This window comes from Callithrix jacchus, chromosome 4, assembly GCF_049354715.1.
Source record: "Callithrix jacchus isolate 240 chromosome 4, calJac240_pri, whole genome shotgun sequence".
NCBI lineage: Eukaryota > Metazoa > Chordata > Mammalia > Primates > Cebidae > Callithrix > Callithrix jacchus.
The window spans coordinates 3928561-3944859 of NC_133505.1; the positions used below are offsets into that span (position 1 = coordinate 3928561).

Below are 16299 nucleotides of genomic sequence, written 5' to 3' on the forward strand. Positions count from 1 at the left end.
AAGCAGCACAGTAGCAAGAGCTGATAAAGTTCAGTCACAAGGTGCATTACCGGTCTGAGGGCCGCCTTCTGCAAGAACTGGAGCAAGGTCCTACAACTCCTTTATCAGGAGGAGTGGCTCTCGCCCCAAGCCTGCCATACAGCGGGTATCTCTACGATACTGACCGCTGCCGCCTGGGCCATGGATTCTTGTCCTGGCATAACTGTTTTCCCTTAAATCATGCTCTGCGCTGTTTCTGCTCTAGGCATTCCTCCGATTATAAGCTGCCTATTCCTTAATTCATGCTCTGTACTGTGTGCACTGTAGGCATTCCTCCGATTATGAACTAAGATATATTTATAGGTATATGTAGGGAAATATTCTTTAGACACTCATACTACTAACTATATTATATATAGAGGATAATATAAAGGGACTCGTCAAGCCCTAATTCTATAAAGGATTATATAAAAGGAAATAGCTGAGTAGTAACACTATAAAGTCAGATATTCCTCAAGGCCTAACTATGCCAGGGTTCTGCTTAGCTCTCATTCCTCGGTGCCGATATGGGGAGTTACCCACAGTTGCCCGTGCTAAGTTTCTCCCGTGTATTCTACACTAACTTGTGGGTCTCCACTACCTTTCAGTGGATGTGAGTTGCTGCAGCCCAACCCCGAAAAAAGCGCTTTACAATGTGATCATGGAATGAGACAAAGGCAAAGTGAAACCAACAGGACTGTGCCCAGCTTTTTCTAGGACAGGGTAAAGTGGCTCTGAAAAGAGCCTTTGTTCTTTCGCTTTCACAATCTCGCTCCTCACTTGGCCTTGTGGTGACCCTCGGTCTTCTTGGGCAGCAGCACGGCCTGGATGTTGGGCAGGACGCCGCCCTGCGCGATGGTGACCTTGCCCAGCAGCTTGTTGAGCTCCTCGTCGTTGCGGATGGCCAGCTGCAGGTGGCGCGGGATGATGCGGGTCTTCTTGTTGTCGCGGGCCGCGTTGCCCGCCAGCTCCAGGATCTCGGCCGTCAGGTACTCCAGCACCGCCGCCAGGTAGACCGGCGCGCCGGCCCCGACCCGCTCGGCGTAGTTGCCCTTGCGCAGCAGGCGGTGCACGCGGCCCACGGGGAACTGGAGCCCGGCCCGGGAGGAGCGGGTTTTGGCCTTGGCGCGGGCTTTGCCGCCCTGCTTTCCGCGTCCAGACATAGCGACCACAACTTAAAGCAGCTGGCATAGTGAGCGCGCAAAAGCAGCGCTTTTTATAAACACTATTGGGCGCGAAAAAAAAGATGTATCATTGGTTAGGATTGCAGCTTAATGTTAACCAATGGCAGTGCGTCTCTTGGACTTACACCTCCTGATTGGATATAACTAACATCTGACGTCACACTGAAAAACCACCAATCAGATAGAGGACTTTAACTCTCCACCTAATTTGCATGAGAGGTTCTATATAAAAGCGACTCCTTCTCCCTTGGTTCCGTTATTTCCCGTTTCCTCCAACTAGCTGCTGATCGTTTCGTACTTTGGTTCGCCTTCGACATGCCTGAGCCAGCGAAGTCCGCTCCCGCCCCGAAGAAGGGCTCCAAGAAGGCGGTGACCAAGGCGCAGAAGAAGGACGGCAAGAAGCGCAAGCGCAGCCGCAAGGAGAGCTACTCCGTGTACGTGTACAAGGTGCTGAAGCAGGTGCACCCCGACACCGGCATCTCCTCCAAGGCCATGGGGATCATGAACTCCTTCGTCAACGACATCTTCGAGCGCATCGCGGGCGAGGCTTCCCGCCTGGCGCATTACAACAAGCGCTCGACCATCACCTCCAGGGAGATCCAGACGGCCGTGCGCCTGCTGCTGCCTGGGGAGCTGGCCAAGCACGCCGTGTCGGAGGGCACCAAGGCCGTCACCAAGTACACCAGCGCTAAGTAAACTTGCCAAGTAAGCGTCTTAAAGCCCAACCCAAAGGCTCTTTTAAGAGCCACTTAAATTGCCGATATTAGAGCTGCAAACACGTGTTTCTAATCCAGATTTAAATTTGGGCGGTCTCTTTAAAGGGATTACTATGACCTCATTACGCTGAGTAATGCGCACAGTGCTTGTAATGGAGTCTGGCTAAAGTGAAAGCACATGGACTTTGCTAGCACTGGGTAAGGAATATGGCGGCTAAAAAATCGGGGATGTGCAGGAAACTTGTTAACAGAAAGTGCTTCCTGACTCTAGGCGCGAAAATAGATACTTCCGTTGTGTCGAGTGCTGTGGCTTCCTGTTAGGACTTGTTGAAAGCCTATTGTGTCACGTGTACTTTCCACCATTTAAAGGAATTCTAACTTGGCTTTAGAAGTAAATTTGGTTTCCAATAACCTTCCAGAATGTATGGTTTTCAGCCAGCAGTTATCTTTTTTTAATTTTTATTTTTTTTAGAGCAGAGTTGCTCTGTCTCCCAGGCTGGAGTGCAGTGGCGCGGTCTCGCCTCTGCAACTTCCGCCTCCCAGGTTCAAGCGATTTTCCTGCCTCAGGCTCCCGAGTAGCTGGGACCAGAGGCCCGCCACCAGCCTGGCCAGTTTTTCGTGTTTTTAGTAGTATTAGCCAGAATAGTCGCCATCTCCTGACCTCGAGGTCTGCCAGCCTCAACTTCCCAAAGTGGTGGGATTACAGGCGTTAACCACCGAGCCCGGCCTGGCAGTTACCTTATTTAACCCCTTCTAGGCTGTACCCAGTTTTGTGTTGCTTGCTTTCCCCTCCCCTTCGTTTCCACCTCTCCAGCCCACAAGACGTCGAGAAAATGCCCGACCACCAAGCAGGATAGTCTGCAAGGGTAAGGGGAGGAGCATACCTTTTCTCATCAGTGAAGAAAAGGAACTTGAGAGATTACCAAGATTTTTTGAATCGTTTACTAGTTTTTAAAACATTCAGCGTTAATTGGTTCAAGCAGTAATTTTTCTTTTTGTCAAACAAGAAAGCTGTAGAACAGAACTTTGAAAAGGAAAAGCAACTGGATTCAGAGGGGAGACAGACCCCTGGGAGCAGAAGTTTGAGTAGAGGGGAAAGGAACTGGCCCAGGCTCAGGGTCTGAGCAGAGTTAGGTGGGTGAGTTTAATTGTGTGGAGGCTGGAATGGCTATTTATGCCGGTGCCACCCAGTGTGAAACATTTTGGAAGAATGGAGTGAAAGGAAAGGTCCAGGAATTTTAATCTAGGTTGTCACCTGGCTAAGTTTGTGATTTAGAAATGTAAGCCAGTTTCACAGGGAAATTTTCAATGTATATGCCTGTGTACATATTTGTCATATTTGGCCACACATTGTTCTAATCTTTGGGGATATTGCCCACCCTTTGAAGTGCATTTGGAGATTAGCAGAGTCATATTGTAACACTTCATACATACAAAACATGTTCACTGTTCATCTGTCATCCTACCAGCGATTTGGGGGTTACATTAATATTTTAAGATGTTTCAACAAGTAATCATATTTAGTTTACCTATATAGGAGGCACTGATCTATACATGCGATATATTAGTTCGTTTAATCTTCAAATAATTCTGTGGATAGGTATAGACATTTTCATATGTGAAAAATAAAGTACAACAAAGATGTGGAAGAAATAACATCATTTTCAAAGAAAAGTGAGCAAGGATGTAGGCAGAGGGAATAAATCAGAAGTGAAGGGAAGTGATGGTATAATTTGTGTTTATTGCAGAAGTTTCCCAAGCAGGACATCCTTCAGTCACTTTTCTGCCCTTGACTTAATTTTCATAGACAGTAAAAATCATATAATTCCTTGGCTGATGTTAAGTAGCTGACAAGAGAAAATTGTGCCAGTATAGTGCCTCTGCCTATTCAGTTTAATTAATTTAGTTATTTTTGAGATGAGGTCTCACTCTGTTGCCCAAACTGGAGTGCAGTGGCATAATCTCGTCTCGTTGCAACCTCTGCCTCGTGAGTTAAAGCAATTCTCCTGCCTCAGCCTCCTGAGTAGCTGAGATTATAGGTGTGTAACACACGCCCGCCTAATTTTTGTAGTTTTAGTAGAGACAAAATTTCATCATATTGGCTAGGCTGGTCTCGAACTCCTGACCTCAGATGATCCACCTACCTCGTCCTTTCAAAGTGCCTAAAAATATTTTATTTTTATTTATTTTTATTTTTTGAGATGGAGTCTCGCTCTATTGCCAGGCTGGAATGCAGTAGCGCAATCTCGGCTCACTGCAAGTTCCGTTTTCCGGTTTGAAGCAATTCTGCCTTAGCCTCCACAGTTGCTGGGACTACAGGCATGCACCACCACGCCTGGCTAATTTTGTGTGTGTGTTTTTAGTAGAGACGGGGTTTCACCATGTTGGCCAGGATGGTCTTGATCTCTTGACCTCGTGCTCTGCCCACGTCAGCCTCCCAAAGTGCTGGGATTGCAGGCGTGGGCTACTGCACCCGGCCGATGTTATTTTTTAAAAGTTGAGAAGTTTAAGAAAAAAAATACTAGCATACATGTTCTTTAAAAAGTATTCTAGGCTCCAGCTACGCAGGACTTTTGGTAGTTTGTCTAAAGCACACCATGCCTGAATGGGCCCAGTGGCTCATACCTTTAATCCCATCATTTTGGGAGGCTGAGGTGGGTGAATTATGAGGTCAGGAGTTCGAGACCAGCCTGGCCAAGCTGATGAAACCATCTCTACAAGAAATAGAAAAAAATTAGCCAGATGTGGTGGCAGATGCCTGTAATCCCAGCTGCTCCAGAGGTTGACACATGAGAATCACTTCAACGTGGGAGGTGAAGGTCAAAGTGAGCTGAGATCTCACCATTGCACTCCAGCCTGGGTTCTGTCCTCCTGGAAGAATAAAAATTAAAGGTTTGGGTCATAGTATATAACATTTGTGAATTAGTTATTTGATTTGGCCTGTATTTTGCCATTTTCAAATAAGGGTAATAAAATCTTATCTGACAATAATAGGAGACAGGAGATAATCCATGTAAATCACGTCTTCTCTTGGCTTGCTCTTAATGCTACTCTTATAGCTATTTCAGAAAAGCCTGACTCTCCAGTTCAAGCCAAATCAGGAAATAAGCAGCCTAAATTGTCGGGATCCGGCACGTCTGCCGGGGGCTACCGACCTGCGGGAGTCCCCGAGACCGCCAACGTAGATGTCTCGTTCAACCTGAGACAGAGAGTGCGCGGAAGAGAAAGAATATAGAAAAGCATAGTCTGGAGGGCTGTGTGAAGATTATGGTCAAAACGCAGCAAATTTATTCTTGTGGGTTACAGCTTTTATACCTTTGTTCTTGTTTACATTTACTTTATCCCAGTAGAAAGAAAAAAGAAGGGGTAGACAGAAAGGAAATAGAAACTCCATAAAAAATAGTTATCAGGGGCTTGTGATAGTAGTTTACATTTCAAAGATTTTACATTTCAAAGATACAATGGCGCCCTTAAGGTGGCTGGTTAAACCTGTTTTTCACCAGGAGCTAAAACAAAGGCTTGGCTCCAGGGAAAATATGGGCGGAGGTCTCTGCTCCTCTCAGGCATCTCAATTGCAGCAAGTTTATTGCTTACACAGAGACTGAAGTGGACATGGAAGTGGACAGCACAATGTCCTCATAAACTGCAGGCCTTTGCTTTGCATTCTGTTGTTGCTTTTAGTGACTCAGCTCGCGGCCCTTTGTCTCACTCGACAGCCCTCGAGGTGGGGAAATGCAGACAGGTCCAGCAGCCAAACTGGGGCGAGTCAACTAGCTGTCTGGAGCCCTTGGCGCGAACACCACACTAAATATTTTTTTTCAGATTGATGCCTGCAGCTCCTGGGGAGAGTGGAAGGCAGATAATTCCTATATGAAAAGGCAGCACTCAAAAACTATAAAAAATATAAACTCAACATTATTAAAATGTTGTACATCAAAAGGTATTGCAAACACTTGAAAATGAACCCACAAGGTGACAAAACAAATTTGTCACTTACTGACAAAAGGTTAAACTTCAAATATATAAACAGTACTTAGTGGAGAGAATCTGAATAGACCGTTCCCAGAAAAGTGGGAAAATCTCCAAATAGCCAACAATCTCATTTAAAAAAAAAAACAAAACAAAAAACCTGACATTAGCAAATGCTGATGAACAAGAACTCTCAAGCCCCATTGGTGGAATATGAGAGTGTAAATTTAAAATACTACCCTGGAAAGCAAATTGTTTAATTTTGTTGATGTTGAATATGCACATACTCTTACCAAACAATCCCACTTCATGAAATTGGAATTCCAGAAAATGCACAGCTGTGTACAGTGCTGTTGTACTGTTTTGTAATCAGGAAAAGAAAAAAAAAAAAAAACCAAATGAATAAAGTATTTACTGACACATTGGAAAACTAGATTAATGGTGAAAATAAACTAAAACTGCACATTTCAACATGGATATTTCAAAAGCAAATGTAAAAAAAATTCATGGAGACATTTAAAATAGATTAGGTGTATGCACATCTAAAGTTAAAAATAAAATGTATGGGAACAAAATGCCAAATTCCGAATATTAATTCTAGAATGGTGGAAGAGGAAGGCTGTCCTGCTGAGAAGGGACATAAGGAGGGACTTTAACTGTACTTGTTGAATAAGTAGCGTGGTCACTGGCACGTTGTGTGTGCCTGATAAATTTCCAGTACTTAAAAATAGTACCAGAAGACAAGCATATAAAAGGAGGGAACTATTACTGAGAGTGAAACTGCTGTGTTCTACAGTAGTAAATAAGGTGTGATCTGTCCCCAGTGCGCAGAGCTCTGTGCCACCCAAGTCCTCTTAAACCAGCCACCACGAAGTTTTTCTAGAGGCTCCAGCCTTTAGTGGAGCCCCTCAAAACTCTCATCTCTTCCCGAGACATTTTAAGGTCCAGAGGAATGTTAAGTGTGTAGCCTGGCCTTAATTTAGACTCCAAACTCCTTGACTTTCTAAATGAATCCGAGCAGTAAACGGGCTGCAGGCAACTTCCAAGCGGCCGCCAGAAGTTACTGGCCAGGAGAGGCTCTTCTGGCCTTGGAAAATATTGGCCCAGGGTCGCCTGTCCGTTTTCAACATCCCCTGTAAAGCAGGATGGGAGAACTCAGTGACAATGGCTCTATTCAGAAACTCATTTTGCAGTCATTTCAACTCTTGTTGAAAGCTTGGGGGCCCTAAAAAGGGCCTTTTTAGTGAATGACAGGGCTTTAAAATGTCATTTAGCCGCCGAAGCTGTAGAGGGTGCGGCCCTGGCGCTTGAGCGCTTAGACCACGTCCATGGCGGTGACCGTCTTGCGCTTGGCGTGCTCCGTGTAGGTGACGGCGTCCCAGATCACGTTCTCCAGGAACCCCTTGAGCACCCCGCGGGTCTCCTCGTAGATGAGGCCGGAGATGCGCTTCACGCTGCCGCGGCGAGCCAGGCGCCGGATGGCGGGCTTGGTGATGCCCTGGATGTTGTCGCGCAGCACCTTGCGGTGGCGCTTGGCGCCGCCTTTCCCCAGACCCTTCCCGCCTTTGCCGCGTCCTGACATTATCAAGTGGTCAGAGAATAAAGATCTGCCTGTGCTGGCAGCTTTCTTTTAGCGGTAACCTCTGCGGACCAGACTGAAAACCGGAAAAGCTTTGGCGGGAAGTCCCTCTGCGTTGGGGGAGGGGACCTAAAAGGGAAACAGGCCTGCTGCGCTCTACTTCTTTTGTTCTCTTTTCAGTCCTTTTTAATCCTCAGGACCTAGGTTATTTTTCTTTTTCCATTTAACATGATTCCTGCCTCATCCTCGTTCGACAACAAAATGTTAACATTATAGAAGATACATAAAGCAGAAAGTAACATTTTATCTCTACATATATACATGTTTTAACACCATTTCTATGGAACTATGCTATTTTGTGGCATTTTTCTCCTTAATATACCATGGAGATATACTCCATATTCCAAATTCTTAGCAATAGAACAAGATGGATTCAAAATTTAAAGATCGTTCAGCTATACTGCTAAGTTCTCTTCTACTTATTTTCATTTCCAGTGTTTAGGGTGGAGAATTATCCCCCCCAAATACCGAGCTTGAAAATGCGGAGTGCTTTTGAAAATTGAAGATTCTCAGAAATAAGTCTAAGAATCAAGATCATCTAGCTTTGTCTTGTTTCTCTTCCCCAAATGCAGGGAGGGACCTTTTCTGGAATTTCCTGATCTGATCAAGAAAGCTTCTTACCAAAAAAAAAAAAAAAAGCACAATTGCTTTCCGTTACCTCATTATCTACTGCAGAAAAGAAGACTGAGGAATGCAACCGCACCTGGATGGACTTTTCCACAAGATAAAGCTGGCCTCTTGGTCTCATTCAGCTTTCAAAGAGAATCATTTACAAGTTAATTTCTGTCTCCCTGCTTCATTCCTTCTCATTTATAATCATTCACTGTTCCTCAAATAATTGTATACATTATCCATCTCCTCTTTTGCCTCTGAGAAAGGGTATTTAAGCTTCTGTACCCCACCGAGGGGCTGGAGTAATCATTCTGTGGTCCCCAGCCCTGGACATTAATAAATTTGCATGCCTTTTCTCTTATTAGTCTCCTCTTGTCAGCCGGTCTGCAGTGAACTTTCAAAGGGAAAAAGGGAGGTTTTACCTTGGCCCCTATACCAACAGCAGTTCCTGATAAATAATCTAACCGTTCTGGTATCATTTCATTTCTTGTATGTAGAAATAGCTGTTCAAAAAGTTAATCAGCTGGTTAGTCAGTACAATACATTCAATATTTCCCCCACGATTTGAGGAACTTATATTGAATATTTTGTTTCTTGAGTTACTGTTATTCTACTGATCAGACTCTATATAGTGCAGACATAGTATAACTATTTGTAACATTGAAAACTATTTTAGTATCTGATGTAATTCCCACTTTATAACCTTTTTTTTTTTTTGAGATGCAGTCTTGCTCTTGTTGCCCAGGCTGGAGGGCAATGGTGTGATCTTGGCTCACTGCCACCTCTGCTTCAGCCTCCCAGGTAGCTGGGTTTATAGGTGCCTGCCACGACACCATGTCGGGGTCCGGCACGTCTGCCGGGGGACTACCGACCTGCGGGAGTCCCCGAGACCGCCAACGTAGATGTCTCGTTCAACCTGAGAGAGAGAGTGCGCGGAAAAGAAAGAATATAGAAAGGTAGAGTCTGGAGGGCTGCGTGAAGATTATGGCCAAAACGCAGCAAATTTATTTTTGTGGGTTACAGCTTTTATACCTTTTGTCTTGTTTACATTTACCTCATCTCAGCAGAAAGAAACAAAGGGGAAAACAGAAAGGAAACAGAAACTCCATAAAATAGATATCCGGGGCTTGTGATATCCTGCTCAGGAAGCAGTTTAAGGGGGCTAGTGGTAGTAGTTTACATTTCAATGATTTTACATTCCAAAGATACAATGGCGCCCTTAAGGTGGCTGGTTAAACCTGTTTTTCACCAGGAGCTAAAACAAAGGCTTGGCTCCAGGGAAAATATGGGCAGAGGTCTCTTGTCCCTCTTAGGCATCTCAATTGCAGCAAGTTTATTGCTTACACAGAGACTGAAGGGGGACATGGAAGCAGACAGCACAATGTCCTCATAAACTGCAGGCCTTTGCTTTGCATTCTGTTGCTTTTAGTGAGTCAGCTCACGGCCCTGTCTCACTCCACAGCCCTCGAGGTGAGGAAATGCAGACAGGTCCAGCAGCCAAACTGGGCAAGTCATGAGCCCTTGGCGCGAACACCACAACACCAGCTAAGTTTTTTGTGTTTTTCGTAGAGACAGGGTTTCATGATGTTGGCCAGTCTGGTCTCAAACTCCCGAAAACTCAGGTGATCTGCCCACCTTGGCATCCCAAAGTGCTGGGATTACAGGCATTAGCCACTATACTGACCTTTTTTTTTTTTTAAAGACAGTCTCTGTCACCCAGGTTGGACTGCAGTAATGCATATAATATCACTGCAACCTCTTTCTCCCGGGTTCAAGCTGTTTTCGTGCCTCAGCCTCTAGAGTAGCTGTAAGTACAGGTGTATGCCACCATGTCCAGTTAATTTTTTTGTATTTTTAGTAGAGACAGGGTTTCACCATTTTGGCCAGGCTGGTCTTGAACTCCTGACCTCGAGTGATCTGCCCACCTCAGCCTCCCAAAGTGCTAGGATTACAGGAGTGAGCCACTGCACCGGGCCCCACTTCATAATTCTTTTTTTTTTTTTCAAAAAATTTCTGCTATCACTATTCTTGAAAATTACAAGTTATCTAGTTAGCCAAGAAATCCTCTTACAACTTCGGTTAGTTTTATATGTTTATTAAAGTTCTCCCAATCTGAAAAATACAAAATCTCTCCATCAGAAAATGTTTAAAACTTGCTTTAATTTTGCCCAAGTGCAGTGGCTCACACCTGTAATCCCTGCACTTTGGGAGGCCGAGATGGGGGCATCACTTGAGGTCAGGAGTTGAAGAGCAGCCTGGACAACATGGTGAAACTGTTTGTACTAAAAAATACAAAAATTAGCCAGGTGTGGTGGCACACACCTGTAATCCCAGCTACTCGGGAGGATGAGGGAAGCTGAGGCAGGAGAATCACTTGAACAGAAGAGGCAGAGGTTGTGGGGAGCTGAGATCACACCACTGCACTCCAGCCTGGGCAACAGAGTGAGTCTGTGTAAAAAATAAAAAGCATTTTCAGTAATGAACAAATAGAAAATTCAAATGCAAGAAAGGGAGTATACTTTCATCTTTCTAAGAAAACTTTCATTAAAAGCATATATACTTCAAATATTTTGGCTTACATACATGGGATTAAAAAAATACAGTACAGACCATTTCTTAAGCTCCAAGAAAATGTAATAACGTCTTTTGGCACTGGCATGTAATCGTGTTATTCAGTGATTTTCTTTCTACTCTTTATTTCAATGAGTTACTTGCAGCAATGCTTGAAGCATTTTCAAAGTGTTACACTTAAATGTCAAAAAAATGAAGATAAACATTTCATTAAAATACTTCAAAATTTTTTGTATTTATGTTGCAATACAAACAGACCATACATCTTTGGAAAACAAAATTGATTTGATTGGCTGTAAATGGCTGTAGCTGAATTCAGTATGTTGTAAAGAGGGTAAGGTAGCATAGGTTAATTGAATATGTTAACCTAAGGGTAAATACAAATTGAAAATAAGAGGCTTAATTATCTGTTGAAAAGAGACTCCACTTTCAAAATTTCTCTGTCCTTTTAAAATGTATGTAATTGTTTTTAATGGCTAAATAGGCCTTAAAACTCAGTATTTCCTCAAGGCCTGTAGAGCCATCTCTTTGATATGTTACTCACTAAAAAAATAGTGCTCTGTCTCCCAGTTTCCAGCCAGGAAATGGTCCAAATTTTGGCTCTCACCTGACTTCAAATTGCAAAACCTACCCAATGTAGTTACATCTAATAGAAAAGCATTTCTTTCTGCTTTTGCAACCTCTTCATAAGATTGCCCGTGATAAGCAACTCACTCTGGTTTAATGCTTATTCACTAATAAAATTATTTCATTTCTCTTCTTTGGGAGATTTAAAAATTACATTTCCCCAACATTAGTTAACAAATACATTTCTCTACTTGAGCTTCTCACCAATCAGAAACCTCCTTCTGTACCTGATTTCACCAGTTTTCACATAGCTGTTTGTGACAGGGATAGCAATGCTATCCCAGAATATGCCATTTTGGAATAAGAATTATTTTGAAATAAAGGCAATTTAAAAAAGAGTAGATACAAGAAACTTTGACCTTTCCCTTTTACCTCCTGAAAACATGAATTAAAATTCCCGTTTGGAAGATGTCCTCCCTGTACCAAAAGGAAAAGAACCTTTCATCAAGGACAGGAAGGTGAAACCAAGAGAATTCTGTACAAGCAGATCTCAGTAAAATCATTCCTGTTTTCCGTTAGCCTCCCTACACAGTTGCATTTCCACACTTTACTCTGTTCAACTTACTATATAAACACTTAGGTTTTGCAACTTCTTTGAGATCTATGATCAGAGCTCTCATGTCCTCTGCCACCTAAAACATATTAAATCACTTTATATGCTTTTCTTCTGTTAATCTCTCTTACGTCCGTTTAATTATCAGGCCAAGCCATAAAAACTCTTAAGAGAGTAAAGGTAAAATTTTGCCTACCCTACAAGGGATATTTGAGAGTTTGTCAGATTCTTTAGTTTCTGAAATTGAGGTAAATTTGTTCTGAAATTGATAGTAAACATACACACACACAGTATAACATTTTTGAAAATGTGATGCTAATCAGTCTCTTTTATTTTTTGTTTTTGAGACACAGTTTCACTTTCATTGCCCAGGCTGGAGTGTAATGGTGTGATCTCGGCTGACAGCAACTTCTGCCTCCCAGGTTTAAGCGATTCTCCTGCTTCAGCCTCCTGAGTAGCTGGGATTACAGGCATGAGCCACCATACTGGGCTAATTTTGTATTTTTAGTAGAGAGGGGAGTTTCTCCATGTTGGTCAGGCTGGTCTCAAACTCCTGGCCTCAAGGTGATTGACCTGCCTCAGCCTCCCAAAGTGCTGGGATTACGGGCATTAGCCACCGCACCCAGCCTATCAGTCTTTTTTAGCAGGGTAACTATCAAGATAAACTTAGTTAAAATCGAATTACTCTGAGTTCTCACATTACAAAACAAATCTGGCAGCAAACTTTATTATGTCAGAGGCGTTTCCATCTTGAATAGAGGCTGGGTAAAATGGGCTGAGGCCTACTGGGCTGCATTCCCAGAAGATAAGGACATTTTAGTCACAGAATGAGATTCGCAAAGACCTTGCTAATAAAAGCATGAGGTAAAGGAGTCAGTGGAAACCTACCAAAATTAACATGGCGATGCAACCGACCTCTGGTCATCCTCACTGCTCATTATATGCTAATTATAATACATTAGCATGCTAAAAGACACTCCCACCGGTGCCGTGACAGTACAGATTGATGGCAAGTCCGGAAGTTACCCTATATGGTCTAAAAAGGGGAGGAACCCTCAGTTGGGGAATTGCCCACCTCTTTCCCAGGAAAACTCGTGAAGAATCTGCCCTTGTTCAGCATATAATCAAGAAATAACTATAAATATCCTTATAACAGAAAAAAAGAACAATTTTTTTTACTTCTCTAATAAACTGTGTTTCACAGTAGTCTATGGATTTGCCTCGAACTCTTTCTTGAGAGGGACTCAAGAACCCTCTCTTGGGGTCTGGATTTGGATCCCTTCCAGTAACGGTTACCCTTGCAATATACCACGTGTCCAACCACTGTACATTTGATAAATTTATTAAATATTAATTTAAATAAGTTTAAAGACAGAACAATTGAAAAACTAGTAAAATGTCCCTGCAACATGCATAAAAAAAAATTTTTAAAAATAAGTAAAATTATTATGGGTTTCACAGTATAAAAATCCATCAAAAAGCCAAGTATTTTACTATTTTGGAGGCCTCTCAAGGACCTATCTTTCCGAGATATTGTCAGCACTGTTTCTGTTCCAAAACATCATATTTATACGAGGATTGGTAGTTATATTTTAAGTACAAGAAATAGAAACAATACAAGGGTGTGAGGTGTCAACAGGCTAAGTGCTAAAAAATTCCAAATAGGAAGAGGAGGTTTCCAGAGAAAAGGAGCTGAAAAGAAATGGGGTAGGTCAACCAACTTTTAGGACAAGGGTTTTTAACCTGAGGCCCATACTTATATGTCACAACGCCCCTAAAGATAAAATTCAGCAATTAGGCCGGGTGCGGTGGCTCACGCCTGTAATCCCAGCACTTTGGGAGGCCGAGGCGGGTGGATCACGAGGTCAAGAGATCGAGACCATCTTGGTCAACATGGTGAAACCCCGTCTCTACTAAAAATACAAAAAATTAGCTGGGCATGGTGGCGCGTGCCTGTAATCCCAGCTACTCAGGAGGCTGAGGCAGGAGAATTGCCTGAACCCAGGAGGCGGAGGTTGCGGTGAGCCGAGATGGCGCCATTGCACTACAGCCTGGGTAACAAGAGCGAAACTCGGTCTCAAAAAAAAAAAAAAAAAAAAAATTCAGCAATTAGGGAGTGGTGAAGGAGAAGTCTGTTTGGGCAGTAAAATATCTATGTTTAAAAAAATAACCTTGACTGAATGTGAACATTTCACTTTATGAATTTAGGCCACAAATTTCAGTACCTGTTACTTTGTAATCCAAAAGACATTCGATGTTTCATTTATCGTTACAATTGCTGAGTTACCCTGAAACATTTATACTCATCTAATTAGTAACAGCAGTTATCCTCACCAAATCATAAAATGTGTCAACTGTATTAACAACACAACTATACAGGCTCACTTATCACTATCGAATTTTAAAAATACTTTGAACACTGTAATTTAACTTTGTTTGGCATTTTATACACTGAAAACATCATTCTGAGATTTTCCATGTTACCAGACGGCGGAAAGTGTCTGCAATACACAAGAAGAACGACTTACGTCCTTTTCTTGAGATTACATCAGAGTTCAGTGAGCAGAGGTAGGAGGCAAGACTGTGCAATCTTGGCATGGGTATTCCTTATTTCGATACAACACCGAAAGTTATTTACAGTATCACACTAAATAACCCTCCTCCACAGAAAGCTGCCAGTCTTGCTAGGAGGCCTCAGTTTGTGTCAGAATCCCCCAACACCCTGTACTTGTCTGATGGTCATAAACAGGCCTTTGATGAACCATATTGTCACCTGTATTTTCCCCTCTCTGTGAGGCAGACATTTTAACAGTCTGAATGCCAACACTTTACCTCAAATTTGATGGGTTTTAAGGTTTATTAGAAATAACTATCCTGTCAAGTTCTTCTAGCAACTTGGGATTTTAGACCTTTCTGAACATGAGAAATCTTTCGTCCCAATGTTGTACTTCATTGTAAAGGCATACTTTGCAAGGTGCAGTGCGGCGGGTAAGAGAATGCTTGACATCTATCCATCAGGAAAGACGCGAGGCTCTGAATGTCACAAAGTTCTGCAGCCTTGCTCTCCTGCAGCGGCGCCACCGCCGAGCTCTCGCAGGAGCGTCAGTCACCTTGCTCGGAGTTCTGGTAGCGCCGGGCCTCGCGCAGGGTCACCGTGCTGGGCACGCAGCGGGGTGGCTCCTTCATGCCGCCCTTGACCTGCGTGAAGCAGCGGCCTGCTAAATTCCAGCCAGGGCGATAACTCTTTTGAACCAAACTGCTTCAAGAACTCACAAAGCCGGCCGGGCGAGGTGGTTCACGCCTGTAATCCCAGCACTTTGGGAGGCCGAGGCGGGTGGATCACGAGGTCAACAGATCGAGACCATACTGGTCAACATGGTGAAACCCCGTCTCTACTAAAAAAAAAAAAAATACAAAAAATTAGCTGGGCATGGTGGCGCGTGCCTGTAATCCCAGCTACTCAGGAGGCTGAGGCAGGAGAATTGCCTGAACCCAGGAGGCGGAGGTTGCGGTGAGCCGAGATCGCGCCATTGCACTCCAGCCTGGGTAACAAGAGCGAAACTCCGTCTCAAAAAAAAAAAAAAAAAAAAACTCACAAAGCCACTGGTGCCCTGTGAACACACACTAAGTTTAAAATTAAGTAGTGGCCTAATGGATCTGAATGTATCTGTTCAGGTAACTCTGCTGCGCGGTAGAATCTCATACGTGGTAGAACCCTGACCACCTTCCCTCCAGTCTTCCTTAGGAATCTGCAGTGTTCGCTCCATTGTTTTCAAGAAGGATGAGGATGAGCAACTTCTGACCAAAGTTTTACCATGCCTTTTTCTTTCACATAAAACATTAGCAAATGTTAAGTTCTTTTAGAGAAGACGTGGGTGGCCCTGAAAAGAGCCTTTGGTTTGGACTCGATTTTATTCGAGTTGCCACAAACTAGTCCAGGTAGTTACTTGCCCTTGGCCTTGTGGTGGCTCTCGGTCTTCTTGGGCAGCAGCACGGCCTGGATGTTGGGCAGGACGCCGCCCTGCGCGATGGTGACCTTGCCCAGCAGCTTGTTGAGCTCCTCGTCGTTGCGGATGGCCAGCTGCAGGTGGCGCGGGATGATGCGGGTCTTCTTGTTGTCGCGGGCCGCGTTGCCCGCCAGCTCCAGGATCTCGGCCGTCAGGTACTCCAGCACCGCCGCCAGGTAGACCGGCGCGCCGGCCCCGACCCGCTCGGCGTAGTTGCCCTTGCGGAGCAGGCGGTGCACGCGGCCCACGGGGAACTGGAGCCCGGCCCGGGAGGAGCGGGTCTTGGCCTTGGCGCGGGCTTTGCCGCCCTGCTTTCCGCGTCCGGACATGGCGACAGAAAACAACCAGGCAAGAAAGTACAGAAAGTGAAAGGCGGCGCTTTTTATAAACACTATTGGGCGCG

General features: G+C 44.1%; 4 protein-coding genes across 5 annotated transcripts; 1 reads left to right on the plus strand and 3 right to left on the minus strand.

Moving 5' to 3' along the window:
* Nucleotides 1-743: 743 nt before the first annotated feature.
* Nucleotides 744-1209, minus strand: H2AC12 (H2A clustered histone 12). Its single transcript, XM_002746116.6, has one exon. It carries the CDS (start codon nt 1179-1181, stop codon nt 795-797), a length of 387 nt encoding a protein of 128 aa, XP_002746162.1. The 5' UTR covers nt 1182-1209; the 3' UTR covers nt 744-794.
* Nucleotides 1210-1457: 248 nt separating this feature from the next.
* On the plus strand, nt 1458-8499 carry H2BC12 (H2B clustered histone 12). Of its 2 annotated transcripts, none has more exons than XR_008480993.2 (2): nt 1458-2116; nt 8099-8208. XR_008480993.2 is itself a non-coding variant. In XM_035297315.3 (2 exons), exon 1 carries the CDS (start codon nt 1518-1520, stop codon nt 1896-1898), a length of 381 nt encoding a protein of 126 aa, XP_035153206.1. In that variant the 5' UTR covers nt 1458-1517; the 3' UTR covers nt 1899-1907; nt 8099-8499. The 2 variants fall into 2 exon arrangements, 1 of the variants encoding a protein (XP_035153206.1); XM_035297315.3 differs by having other exon boundaries at nt 1458-1907; nt 8099-8499.
* On the minus strand, nt 3157-7544 carry H4C9 (H4 clustered histone 9). The gene has a single exon (XM_008993805.5). The coding sequence runs from the start codon at nt 7467-7469 to the stop codon at nt 7203-7205; it is 267 nt and encodes an 88-aa protein (XP_008992053.2). The 5' UTR covers nt 7470-7544; the 3' UTR covers nt 3157-7202.
* A 4718-nt stretch (nt 8500-13217) lies between the features above and the next one.
* Nucleotides 13218-16256, minus strand: LOC100414961 (histone H2A type 1). The gene has a single exon (XM_008993810.5). The coding sequence runs from the start codon at nt 16223-16225 to the stop codon at nt 15833-15835; it is 393 nt and encodes a 130-aa protein (XP_008992058.1). The 5' UTR covers nt 16226-16256; the 3' UTR covers nt 13218-15832.
* Nucleotides 16257-16299: the final 43 nt, after the last annotated feature.